Source organism: Candoia aspera, chromosome 14 (assembly GCF_035149785.1).
Source record: "Candoia aspera isolate rCanAsp1 chromosome 14, rCanAsp1.hap2, whole genome shotgun sequence".
Classification (NCBI taxonomy): domain Eukaryota; kingdom Metazoa; phylum Chordata; class Lepidosauria; order Squamata; family Boidae; genus Candoia; species Candoia aspera.
The window spans coordinates 4,551,699-4,564,289 of record NC_086166.1 but is presented as its reverse complement, the minus strand read 5'-3'; the positions used below and the strand labels follow the sequence as shown (position 1 = coordinate 4,564,289).

The following is a 12,591-nucleotide window of genomic DNA, read 5'->3' as shown; positions in this document are numbered from 1 at the left end:
CACTTTAGAGATCACGGTTCTGTCATCTTATCCCAAATTTGACAATGTCCAAGATAGGATACTGTGGTGCACTGTGTTTGACCTGCTTGTAAAGACAGTTTAGAAGTTTGAATTAAGACACATTACAGTTATAAGACACATGGCTTCCATTGTAGTTCTTGAAAAATCTGGATGGGCCCCTGGTTTGTTTTCCAGTGCAGTTCAAAATGCTGGTTTGACCTTTATAAAACCACAAGCCAACATTTCCCAATCTAGTCTCCTCCAGTTGTGTTGTACTATGTTTCCCATCATTCCCATGGGTGGTTGGAGGGATATAGGGCCTTCTTTGTAGTGGTACCAACCCTTTACAATACTTTCTCCAGCTCTATTTTTCAGTATCCTTTCAGTTCTTTAAACTTTTTTTCCAGTTTCCACATTGCTTTCTATATCTGTTTTTAAGCTTGCCCTGCAACGGATTGTTTTGATTATACTGTAAGTAGAGATGATTTTATCAGTTTGGTATCTCATTTTTTCCAGTTATGATTTGGGGCTGCCACCGTTTAAAAATGTCTGTGTGTGTATAACAGCATGAGAGAAAGAAAGGCTCAGACGTATGCACCTTCAAAAATACGCACATTTGTTAAGCAGCGTTGCTTGACACACACACTTCCTTTGTAAGCAGCTTTTCTTAATGTAATGGTTGGGACTGGCCATGCAAACGTGGGAACAGAAAGGTTGCCTCCACGCTTTCACCAAGTGAATAAACTAATCAGGTATATATTTATAGATACTATGCAAAAATATACAGGCTGTGGAGGCTTCAGGTCCAATGAAAGCCTTCAGCTGTTTCCATGACTTAGAGCTTCATGGTAATCCCACCCTGTCCTTGATGCTGTGCAAGAACCAGCGTCCATAATCCCCTTGGATTGCCTGCTGACGGAAGCCATCCAGCCCCAACAGCTTTGCGATTCATGTCAGCATTTCTAATTTCCCCTCTTCCTCCACTCAGCAGTGTTGACAACAGGCTTCATCCTTTTATCACCCCACAGCCTGGTGCTGGGCGGGATGGGGTGAAGGCCGTGTCCATGATTCCCCTGAGCCACAAGGTGGCAGTGTTTGCTGATGAATGAATTCCTCCTCTGGGAGGCTCTTTTTATGAAAGGAAGGAGGATGTGCTTTTGAGGTTCTGGAGAATACCTTCATCTTCAGAGAAGGATCTCAGTGATCCCTCTTCCCGAATCCATAGGTTGAAATGCATAGATTGCTTGTGATCTCTGGTGGAGAAAGAAATACGTTGCAGTGTTTGGCGTCGTCTGGAAGCAAAGTTGGGGAGAGAAAAAGGGTCGCACTCCGCTTAAATATCACAACATTGAGTTTTGCTCTGCGATAAACCCTAAGGATACTCTGAGATTTTGGAGAGATGCCTGCATGGAGAAGACCCCTTCAACACGCAAATGAAAATAAAAGCCCATTTTCAAGGCAACAGTTGGTCTGATGGGACTTTAGATAATGATGGGTGCATGGCAGGAACCCCCTGTGGGCATCACCCAATGCGTCATCCAGGGGGTTCCCTGCAGTAATGCTACCTTGGAGAATATCAAGTTGCTGTCAGGTAAGAGTTGGGATTTTGATCCTGTTTCGTCCTGTTTGGTCTGCTGCCTAACTCTAATGATAGGGAAGGCCCTATGGATAAATGCACATCGTCCTTCTGGAAATAAAAATTTTAATTCCCCTCTTGTATAAAAAGTAATGGCACACTTGTCCTAAACGGCTTTTGATTCAGAGGAACAGAACTTGGGACTGAAGGACTTAGAATTTGGGGGCACTAAATCACAACACAGGGAGCATGCAGTAAATGGCCAGGATGTATGGTGTGAATGACTTCCATCCCCCCCAAGGAAGTGATGTGTGTTCGAAGAGGAAGGAACCGTTGATAAAATTAGTAGTCAGGGTATGGTGTCATTTTCCCCTGTCTCGGGCAGCCATATATGGATGCCTTGCAACTTTAAGGTTTCCCTGCAGCAATCTATTCCTGTGTGGGTTTGCTGATTTAAGATGGTTGGGGGATGTTCTGCACCTCTTGCAGCATAGCAGCTTGTAATCAATGCATGCTCCTTTTGCAAAACCCTGAACCGAAAATCCCCAGCCTGATAACACTCCAGATCTGGAGGCTTCAAGGCTGGGCCGCTGGGGGAATTCTGGAAGTTGCTGCCCTGCTCATCGTAAAGGTGGCTTCCATGGTGCACAGGGAGCAGTGATACATGGACCTTCTTGAAAGGACCTGAAGCAGGCCTGCACTGCTGTGTGCATTTTCCATGCCTTCTGATTTGTTAGACCAGTCTTTCTCAACCTTTTTGACCACGGAGGAACCCTTGAAATATTTTTCAGGCCTGCACGTTCAGGCTCAAAGATAGGCCAGAAGTTCCAAAATGATTATATTTGTTTCATGGGTAGGTCTGTAGACATGTGTGAACAGCACTCTTTAACTAAAAATAAAGAATGGAACTTGCCTCTTTCATGTGAAGTTGCCCGGATTTGAAATATTTTTTAAAAAAATCGTGATCTCCCAGGGAACCCCTCGTGACCTCTTGTGGAACCCGAGGTTTCCATGGAACCTTGGTTGAGGACCCCTGTGTTAGACTAGAGGTCAAGGCATTTCAAGGAGGAGCAATATATGCATATGAGAGAAGTAAATAAAGGTGGGGCTCCCCTCACCCCAATTGCATTTGATGCCCTGTATCTCAGGGACCACCTCTAATAGAACGGTGCTCTCACCAGAAAACCTACCCCACCAAAAGACTACAGTGACACCCATCTCACTTTACCCAGATCTTGACAGAAATCCTGAGGACCTTCTCCAGGAACCTTGTTCAGAGGTGCAGATGACTTAGAAGAACTTTCTGGGTATTCCCCTCACTGCCTGAGAGAGCCGCCCTTGTCCACAAGTCACATTAAGCCATTGTGCATTTTGGTGGTTTCAGATCATCATGTTGTGTGAATGCAGCCGTTGTAATATGCCGGTTATGCCTGATGGCTTAGCGTGGTATGAACCAGGCCATGATGATTTGCTCAGCCTGCCATAGTCCTAGCCCGTCTGTGACTTACCGGTGAATCCGGTGTGTTTCCAATGTCAGTGGAGACTTGACTTCTTTTGTAAATTGGTCTTTTTTTAAGCTGCCTCTCGAACTGCTTTGATGCCAGTGATCTTTTCCAGTGAGGCTACTGTTTTTTTAAGCCCTGATTTAGGACTGTTGTATTTTGGGGCCATCCTGGGAGTTTTGATGCCGTTGTGTAAATCACTAGGCAAACTATTTTGGCGTTTTAAGTAAACAAATGCATGCAGATATGGGATAGAAATATCTGTGGCTATTAATGCTATGGTGAAAAACTTAAGCCACATGAGAGGCATCCGATGGAATTGTAGAAGCCAGAACAGAAGGAGGATTAGATTCCAGCTATTGCCACATCCAGGATAATTGTCCAATTGCCTCACCTCTTCTTTCTATAAAAAATAGGAGCTTCCATATAAAGCTTCTTCGTGGGTTTGCATAATAATGCAGCTGCTCATTTGGCCACCCCGACCCAAAGAAAAATCTCCAGTGCTGCTTTCATAGAATTAAAAGGAACCTTAGAGGTCATCTAGCCCATCCCTTTGCTAAGTGCAGGAATCCACTGCAGCGTCACTGACTGATAACCGTTATTTGATTTCAGTTTTAAAAAAACCACACGTTCTAGTGGGTTCCCATTGCTTAATGTTTCTGCCTCACCCTCCAGGAAACCTGCAGAAAATGCCAAGGCCTATGGAAGGAACACATGAACCTCAGTTGTGAACAGCTGGCTGAAAAGGACGACATCAAATACAGAACATCTATGTAAGTATCTTTGGTGTCTGGTGGGGCGGGGGAGAAGAGAAGAAAACAAAACTCCATCCCGCCCAGTTCTTAACCTGGGCCAATTCAGCAAATGTTGCTCCTAAGTACTAGAGTTTTGTTTCTCTGTGATCACAAAGTTAGGAGTCTGGTGGCACCTTTTCTGACTAACACAAAAGAGGCACAAGCTTTCGTGCTACCAGACTCCTGATTTTTTGCCACCATGGACTTACTTGACTCTATTCCTACTTTCTCCATGACTCGTTAAAATTTCCCTAGGAATAGGGACTGGTGTTTTTTTCTCAGTTAATGGGCTTCTTTATTCAAAGTTGCTTGGATAGAGACAGGTGAAGTGGGAGGGGAGAAAGGTCCTTAATCTTCTTGGCCACTTGGGCAGAAGTCCAAGTCCCGTCCATCTGCTTTCTACAAGCAGGGAGACCTTGGTGCCCACTCTGAGCCAGGAGCCACGGGAGGCAAATATTTGAAGCCCAACCCATTAGCTGGATGGGAGTTCTCAAAAAATGATGCTTTCTGTAAGGTGCCAGAGTCCAATTTCCAAAACAGTGGCAAGGGAAGCAACAATCAGATGCATAGAAGTGAATAGAGCATAGTTAGTGCAATAAAACAAATAGGATATCCCGTTAATTTGGGGTAAGTGTTCTGAGAGTATCAGAGAAATGAGGCAAAGAATTTGGCGTGCCTGATTACTGTGGCCAAAAGGGTCCTAGCAAAGGGGAGTGGAGTGGAGATGGTGTTAGTGAGATTCCCCTTGTTTTTATGCCCATCCTGCTGCTCTGCTGCTCATGTCTTACCAAAGAACTTTAGGTTATTATGAGGAAAAGATACTTTTTGAAAAAGCGTCAGACGTACAGCCATTCTTCTCCACAATATACTGTATTTATCGAGAGAGAGAGATATCTAATAACACACTAGGGTTTCAGCCTTATTCTTCCGAAGAGGAGGGGAAGGAAGAACTCTGTTGGGTCTTGTTTTAACAGAGGTTATGTCTTTTGGCTAACTGCTGCAGCCCAGGTGAAATTCAGACAATGAGATTTCCTGTTTGGGCCAAAGGAAGAGGAAGCACAGCTGGAGTTCAGACCCAACTTCCTGCTTTGCATAGGATTTCCTGCTGGGAAGACGAGATGGGAGTAGCGCAGAACAGAGAGATTGGCCTGCATGTTGGCTTACAAATGCAGTTGCCAAAGAAGGAATTTGAAAGGGGAAGACCATAGCGCAGAGTGCCAACCTGCAGCTTAACTGGCAAATCAAAATGCCTTTGGCCTTAGTCCCTAAAGACTTGGAAGGGCCTGGGCCATTTTCCAGGGTCAAAGTTGCAGATGCTGTACATCATCTCTGTTCTAGTCAGTGCCTCTAGAGCAGCATGCAAGGTTTTGAGTTACGCAGAATTCCTCATGCAGGATGCTAAGAAGATAAATTGGTGAGGGGGGCGGCGAGGAAAACCTTTCTGTGCCATGGCACGTTAGTACAATAATAGAGATCTCGGGATCTAGGAGATACCCATGTTTGAAACCAGGTGTCCGTAGTTAGCGAAGCCTAAAATGAATTGGATCTGGTGATGGGCAGTTGGGCTACTGCCAAGAAGAAGAATTGGAAGTTTTGATGGAAGTGAGCTATAAGACATCGAAACGACTCTAGGGTTGCTGTTCTGAATGCACTGTGGGTAGGTGCCATTCTCTTCCTCCCTGGCAGAGGCCTCGCTTCAGGAAGGCCTCGCAGGTCCTTAGGGCCGCCTGCAAATGCTGCTTTTTTCGTTCTGCCCAACGTAATGACTGTATTTTCCTTCTTTTTGCACTCTACATCTGCTTTGATTACAGGTGGAAGCAGGTTTGCATTTGATGCTAGAAATTTGCCTTTTATCTTGTTAAAGTATTTATATTATCACGTTTCCTGATCATTGACAGAGTCCCTGCTCATATGTTTCCCTGGTGGGGGTCGTCTAGCATTGTTCTCTTTTCCCCACTGTGCTCTGCAGTCCAGGGTTGCTAAGAATTGCTTTGTAAAGAGGAAACAACCGTTTCCCAGACTTTGCCCTTTTAAAATTTCTAGAGAATATAGTGACAGTAGAACCCAACCGATGCTGCTGTTTTCACAAACTGTGATTAGCACAAACTGGGTTACTGCAGGGAGGGGCCACCGCTTGGTAGATCAACGCTGTTTCAGAGAAGGAGGACTGAAGTTCTGATATGGATGGGCTGGGCCATTTCTTGCACCTGAATGGAGACAGGATGTTTCACGGTTTCCTGAGTTCAGTGGGTGGGGAGTCTTTATTTTTAAACTATTTTAAGCCTGGGGCAGGGTTTAGATGATCACTTTTGTCGGTCTGCTGCTTCAAAGCGTGGAAAATTGTGTAGCCGGTTTGTGATAGTTGTAGCTGGATGGTGTGGAGGAGGACAGAGGTATCCTTGGAGACAGTGCGTAGTCGCTGTTACAAAAGCATCAGCTTCACTGGGGAAGACAGGAAAGTGTGAGAGAGAAACTCAAGATGGTCTCGCCTTGTGTCTCTTTGGTATAAGAGGGACGGACGGCTTTTGAGATGCTGTTGTTATGCCCTATGACAATAAACTAAAGCTCAGGTAGTTCTTGTGGGGTCTGCTTCCTGGCCTGGTCCACCTCGAAGGGCTGACAGATGGGAGCTGCAGAAGGATTTAGAGCTGGTACGGTCCTGGAACATTAGTGGCCCAGGTGTGGCCGAGCATGGTGTGAGAACGCAGCCGATGTCTTGCACACCTCCCAAGTCTGCAGATAGGAGGGAGAAAGGGTGATGTTAGAGGGGCTAGCGTCTGAGGGGGGTTTCCTCTGTGGCTTCAAGCCTGCAGTACGAACGTCGTGACGCAGCCCTCCTACTGAAGCTAGGCAAACCCAGTGCAACCATGGGAGACCATCAAGGGCCCCAGTGTGGTGATGGGATTGCTGTGGCATCTGCCATGAGAAACCGGGAAGGGGGACAAAGCAAAACCCACAGGGGCACAACATCTGTGGAAGATAATGTGTGGGTTGTTGACTGCCTTAAGTCGCCTGGGGGAACGGAGAAGCTCTCGTCACCTTCTAAGCATCTAGTGTTTAGGGGCGTAAGAGCACCGAGTTCTTCTGCAGCATCCTGGTAACTAAGCAACCCTCAGCCCCGCTCTGTTAAAAACTGCTGCGCGGGGGGTTGTTCCCCTGCCTCTTTCGCCCCCGCCGCCCTGCACCGTCTCCCTGCCAGAAGTCACCGTCCTTGTGCCCTTGGATGTCCAGACCTCCAGCTGTTTCCAGGCAAAAGTTTTGCTGCCTCACTGGTTCCCGGGGACACCAGATCTACGCTTGCAGAATGTTGGTTGGCGATGATCGTTTAGGCTCGATTGGTTTTCGTCTCCTGGCCAGTTTTTTCCGTGTCCAGACAGTCATTTCAGACATAATTAAGGCAGACTAGCCTGCCTCTAGCCGTACCACCATGCACATGGGGGAGAGCCTGGGCCGAGGAAAAGAGCGATAAGCTAGTGCTCCGCCAGATGTAGGTGGGTTTGCAGTTCCATCAGCAGGCATGAGCAACGGTAGGGAGAAGGGGGGTCGCACAGCATCTGGAGAGCACCGGGTCACGTGTGAGCAGGCCCATTCTACCTGTCTGAAGCTCTTTAAACCAAGCATGTCTTTTCTTGGGGCAGTTGTGCGATCTCAGGAAAAGACACGGCTGCTTTAAGAAGTTAGATGGGTCCTGCCTGTGCATCTTCCAGCGCTCCAAACCACCTGTTGGCCTTCCAATCCGAACTGGTGGGACGTTTTCAGAGTCGCTCTCCCCTCGTGCTTGGAAGGCCGCTGGTTCAAGTAGGGTGGCTTCTACAGTCTTCAGGAGGCAGCTTCTCCCCAATGATGCAGGCAAAACCCTTGACCGACCCAACGTCCGGCAGTCATTTCGAGCTGCAGTCATCTGGGGCGTGAGCCGTTGCCCGTCTGAGGTCAGGTCATACTCTTTCTGGCATCTGCCTGACTCTTGCCCGTTGCCTTCCAGAGAAGAGAAGATGACAGCGGCCCGCATTAGGAAGTGCCACAAATGCGCCACCGGCTTGATCAAATCGGAAGGCTGCAACCGCATGTCCTGTCGCTGCGGGGCCCAGATGTGCTACCTCTGCCGAGCTGCCATTAATGGGTATGACCACTTCTGCCAGCATCCTCGTTCCCCAGGAGCCCCTTGTCAAGACTGTGCGAAGTGTTCCCTTTGGACGGACCCCACAGTAAGTGTCCGGGACACCCCTTTATTCCTCCTAACCTGCTTCCCTCCACAAGCCCATAACGGTCTAGCTGCGGTTTGCGCAATCAGAAATGCCAGTATTTTGCTCCCTTGAGGAATCTTCATGGGTGTGGTGGTGTTGGCTCTGTGTCTTGGGATCTCCCAGTCTGTGTCGGTTGAGCTCTCTGTCCATATGTGCATAGGTAGCCCTCGATTTACGCCCACGATTGGGACCGGAATTTCCATTGTAAGTCATTGGAGTCGTAAGTCGAGTCAGCACGTGACCGGACCCAATTTTACAGCCATTTTTACAGTGATCGTTAAGTGAATCATGGGTGATTAAGCGAATCCAGCTTCCCCAATGGGCGTTTTTTGCCAGAAAAGTAAAAAAAAAATGTCGCAAAACACGATCATGGGATGCTGCAACCGGTTGTCAATGCAAGCTGATTGCCAAGCACCCGAAATGTGATCATGTGACTGCGGGGGAGTGGTGCGATGTTTTGTGATGCTCAGGAGCGCTTTACAGGCCGAAAAACACCCATTCCAAGGCTGTCGTAACTTCAGACCGTCGTTAAACGAACGACAGTCGTAAGTCAAGGACTACCTGTACATCTGTAGGATCTTCCCTTCTTATAAAGGATTTCTCTCCCTCCTGCTGGCGTGCTCTTGCCGATTCACCCCTGCCCCTCTGCCTTCATTTTTCCACTGCATTGGAGAGGCTCGGTTTGGCTCAGTCACCCTTGCCTGTCACTGTTGAGACATTCCCTGGTTTAATATGGGAATGATTTTTTTTTTTTAAGTCCTTGTTCTCCTCCTCCCTCTGAACATCCATGCATCATGAAAGCATTTTCGAGCTTATTGGGAACAGCTGCGCCCACACATGGAGGAAAAAGGATGGAGCTGTACATGCATGTGTATCAGATTACAGATGGAGAAACCAGTTCCTATTGACTCATTTTAAATGCCACTTTTAAATAAATCCCTCCATCCTGAAATAGTTAGCCGGTTGCTCTGGCTTGATACAAAGGCTATAAAAAATATCTCGCAAGAGGATTTTTTGCGTTGGAAGGAATATGTCTGCTGGGGATGCTTTGGCGATAAAATTGTCTTTCAGTTGGTTTGGGACTTTGGTTTTCCCTCTCTTCCTGGTCATTGCACTTTTTCCTTTTAGTTTTTTGCCCCCAGTCATGATTTGCCTGGAGACTTACCGCCCAGAGCTGTGGTAAGCAACCGAAGCCTGAAGGCCACCTGCAGCCCTCAAATTCTTTCGTTGGCCCGGAAGTCCTCTTCAGACCCAGTTGATGCACATCAGCAGCACCGAAACGTCCCAAAACTAGCATGGGTTCCAAAATAAGACAAACATGGTTTCTTTTTGAAACCTAACGATCCCTTAAAAAAAAAAAAACAGAATCCAGCAAACGAACCAAAACAACCTTCCTGTGTGTAGGGGACACAGCTCTGCCTTTGTGCCACCCATTTCCAGCCTTGTCTGTACCCCCAAAAAACGTAGTGCTTCCTCCCAGCTACCAGAAACCGCCCTCTGTTGTCTAGAAGGCTTGCCCCTGAAAAGAAAGGGGAGGAAGTTTAAGGCACAAACTCAAGCCTGCAGAATGGGATGAGTTGTTTTCTTTCCTTATTTACCTTGCACAATACCTGTTACTTGAGGTTCGCCCAACAATTTTGATCCAGGGGTGGGCTCCAGTCTGGGAAAAGGAAGGACGTCTTCACCAAAGGCGTGTGCCAGTTGTGGAATTCCTCCCTTTCAGGGGCGGTGGGGGGCTGCTGGCTTTAAAGAAGGGATTCCGTTTTCTCGTTAAATAAAGTCACTTTGAAGGCAGGCCGTCTCAACAGAGACGAGAGCACTTGAGTGGGTTTTAGCCTAGCTGGACCACCCCTCAGAAACATAGTCTCATTCTTGATGGTTTAGAAAGAGTAGGTTATAGCAAGAAGGGAATTATGATGTAATCTTAGAGAAGTTTGATTAGAACTGTAGGTGTATCTGCCGGGAGGAAGATTGGAAGCCGCTTCTTTATATGTATTTTTTCATGTTTTCTCTTCTGTTCGGTCCTTTTATTTTCTTTTTTCCCATCTCCTTTTTTCTTTGTCTCTTCTTTCCCTTTCTTTTCTTTTTTTTCTTTTTCACATTTACTTTACTACATTTTTTTTCTCTGAACGTATTTCTTATATATGTAAAATCTTTCAATAAAAGCCATTAAAAAAACAAACTTAGTCTCACTCCAGACATGTCCATAATTTTCAGAGCCGTTTCCTGGATTTAAAGCAATTTCCGCTATGTCCTGGTCTCTACGGCGTTCTGCTTTTTGTTTCACAGTTTTCCTGGACAGCAAGATAGGAATTAGATAGCGTCGGCCCTTCGAGGTCACCCAGATTAGGAAACCAACTCCACAAGAAGACTAGAACTAAGCTTTATTGAGATAGGCTCCAGTAACAGAATCTTGCAAATCTGCTTGTGTTTTCCCTTCCCTTCCTCTTATACAGGGCGTCCTCGTTTAACAACCACAATTGGGACCAGAATTTTGGTTGCTAAGCGAAGCATCATTAAACGAATCCGACCTGATTTTACGACCTTTTTTGCAGTGGTCATTGAGCGAATCACCACGGTCATTAAGCAAACCACATGGTTGTTAAGCGAATCACACGGTTCTCCATTGATTTTGCTTGCTTGAAGCTGTCTGGGAAGGTTGAAAATGGCAATCACGTGACCACAGGACACTGTGATGGTCGGAAATGCAAACTGGTTGCCAAGCGCCCCAGTTGCGATCATGTGACTGCGGGGACGCTGAAGCAGTCGTAAGTGCAAAGACTGGTTGTAAGTCATTTTTTTCAGCACCATCGTAAGTCCGAACTGTCACTAAACGAATGGTCGTTAAGGGAGGGCTACCTGTACCCCCTTGAGTCAGGGAGGAGCCAACCTGAGCCTCTTCCTAATACTCCCTCCTCTTCCTGGGCTTAAGAATGCTTCTGCCCTTCTGAATATTTCCCTTAAGGCCATCTCCATGGCTCTCTGCTTGGCTTGGCTTGGCTTCTTTTCCTCTGAGAAGTTGACTCATGCGCCTCATGGCCCTTGACTGTTTCTAAATATTCTTCAGGATCACACTCCAGACCACACTTTTCCTAGCTCCATCTCCCAGTGGAAGGAACCATTTCCCATAGAGTTGCTCGAGGCACCCAGTAGGTCTGTGGTGGTCTCTCTGGGCATCCGCAAGGACACGTGGAATGTAGGCGCAGAATTTAGCTTACTCCTCTCTTTTTGTCCTCCTTGCTCTCAATTTAATGAATTCCTAGTTCTTGTCGCTCCAAAGGCAAACTTGAAGTGTGTGGAATGAGATCTCAGAAAATGGCACGGTAGGAACAGGGTTTTCGTCCTCTGTATCCCTCCCCCGTGAAAGACGTTATGCAAAATTGTTCAAAGTTGCGATAGTATTGTGCCGAATGAGCAAAACCCAGCAAATTTGCTTCGTTTGCATAACTGAACTCTTTTTACTACGTAAAACTTGTGCTTGCTGTGTGCAGAATATCGTTAGCGTCATCACCTGAACAAGATCCCCGTGTCTGCCTGCTCAAGGATGTGCATGCAGTAAGTGGGAGAAGAAAACTCTCCATATTAGCGGCCAATTTTGGAGAGAGGGATTTTGGGAGGAGTCAGGCGTCGCTGTGCAGCTGGTAGCTGCAAATCTTCGTCTTTAACTTTGTCCCATATAAATGTCAGCAGTTAATTCTGCCACATGCACATTTGCTTCACATTCTCGGCTCCTCAACTTTCCAGAGGTGTTCCAAGTGCGCTTGAAAGGATTCAAGCCATGGCTGTCACATGCCAAGGATTTAACTGCCAGTGATTGGATCAGAGAGTAGGAAAATATGCCCTAGAAATAGGTGGATTTTCAGGAGCTGCTAGAGCAGTGTTTCTCAATCTCTGCAGCTTTAAGATGTGTGGACTTCAAGCATGCTGGCTGGGGAATGCTGGGAATTAAAGTCCACACATCTTCAAGTTGCTGAGCCTGAGAAACACTGTGTTAGAGCATTCTGCATCTCTCTGATAATATCTAGATACAGGATTGCAGATTATCCACTTCCAGAATCAGTCCAGAGTTCTTCCTTGAGGCACAAATAACCAGGCTCAAGTTACCATATTTTGGACATACTGTGCAAAGACCTAACTCTCTGGAGAAGTCTATAATGCTAGGAAAAGTGGAAGAAGTAGAGGGCAACCGGCAGCAAGATAATCGAACTCAGTTACAGTGGTGGTCCTAGAGAAAATCTATCTGTATAGTCTCTAAGAGTCAAAACTGACTTAATGGCACATCATACCAATCAGATATTATCAGGTATCAATAAATCCAGTGACTGATGAAGATCAGTCTTGAAGCATTGTGGAGGTCTTGTCTTTGATACCCCTTGAACCAACTAATTATTTTGCTCTATTACATTTACTTGATTGCCTTTTATCATCCTAGACAAGTTGTTCAGAAGAACGTAGCATCATAAAACGACCCACTG

The 12,591-nt window shown here is 46.5% G+C and overlaps 1 protein-coding gene across 2 annotated transcripts in view; it reads left to right on the top strand.

Annotated features, from left to right (window-relative positions):
- Positions 1-12,591, top strand: part of RNF216 (ring finger protein 216) — a 67,372-nt gene that overhangs the window by 47,184 nt on the left and 7,597 nt on the right. For both annotated transcript variants that reach the window (XM_063314593.1, XM_063314594.1), the window contains 2 exons: positions 3,754-3,851; positions 7,855-8,077. In XM_063314593.1, the coding sequence (XP_063170663.1) occupies positions 3,754-3,851; positions 7,855-8,077 (321 nt within the window). The remainder of the gene's footprint in view (positions 1-3,753; positions 3,852-7,854; positions 8,078-12,591) is intronic.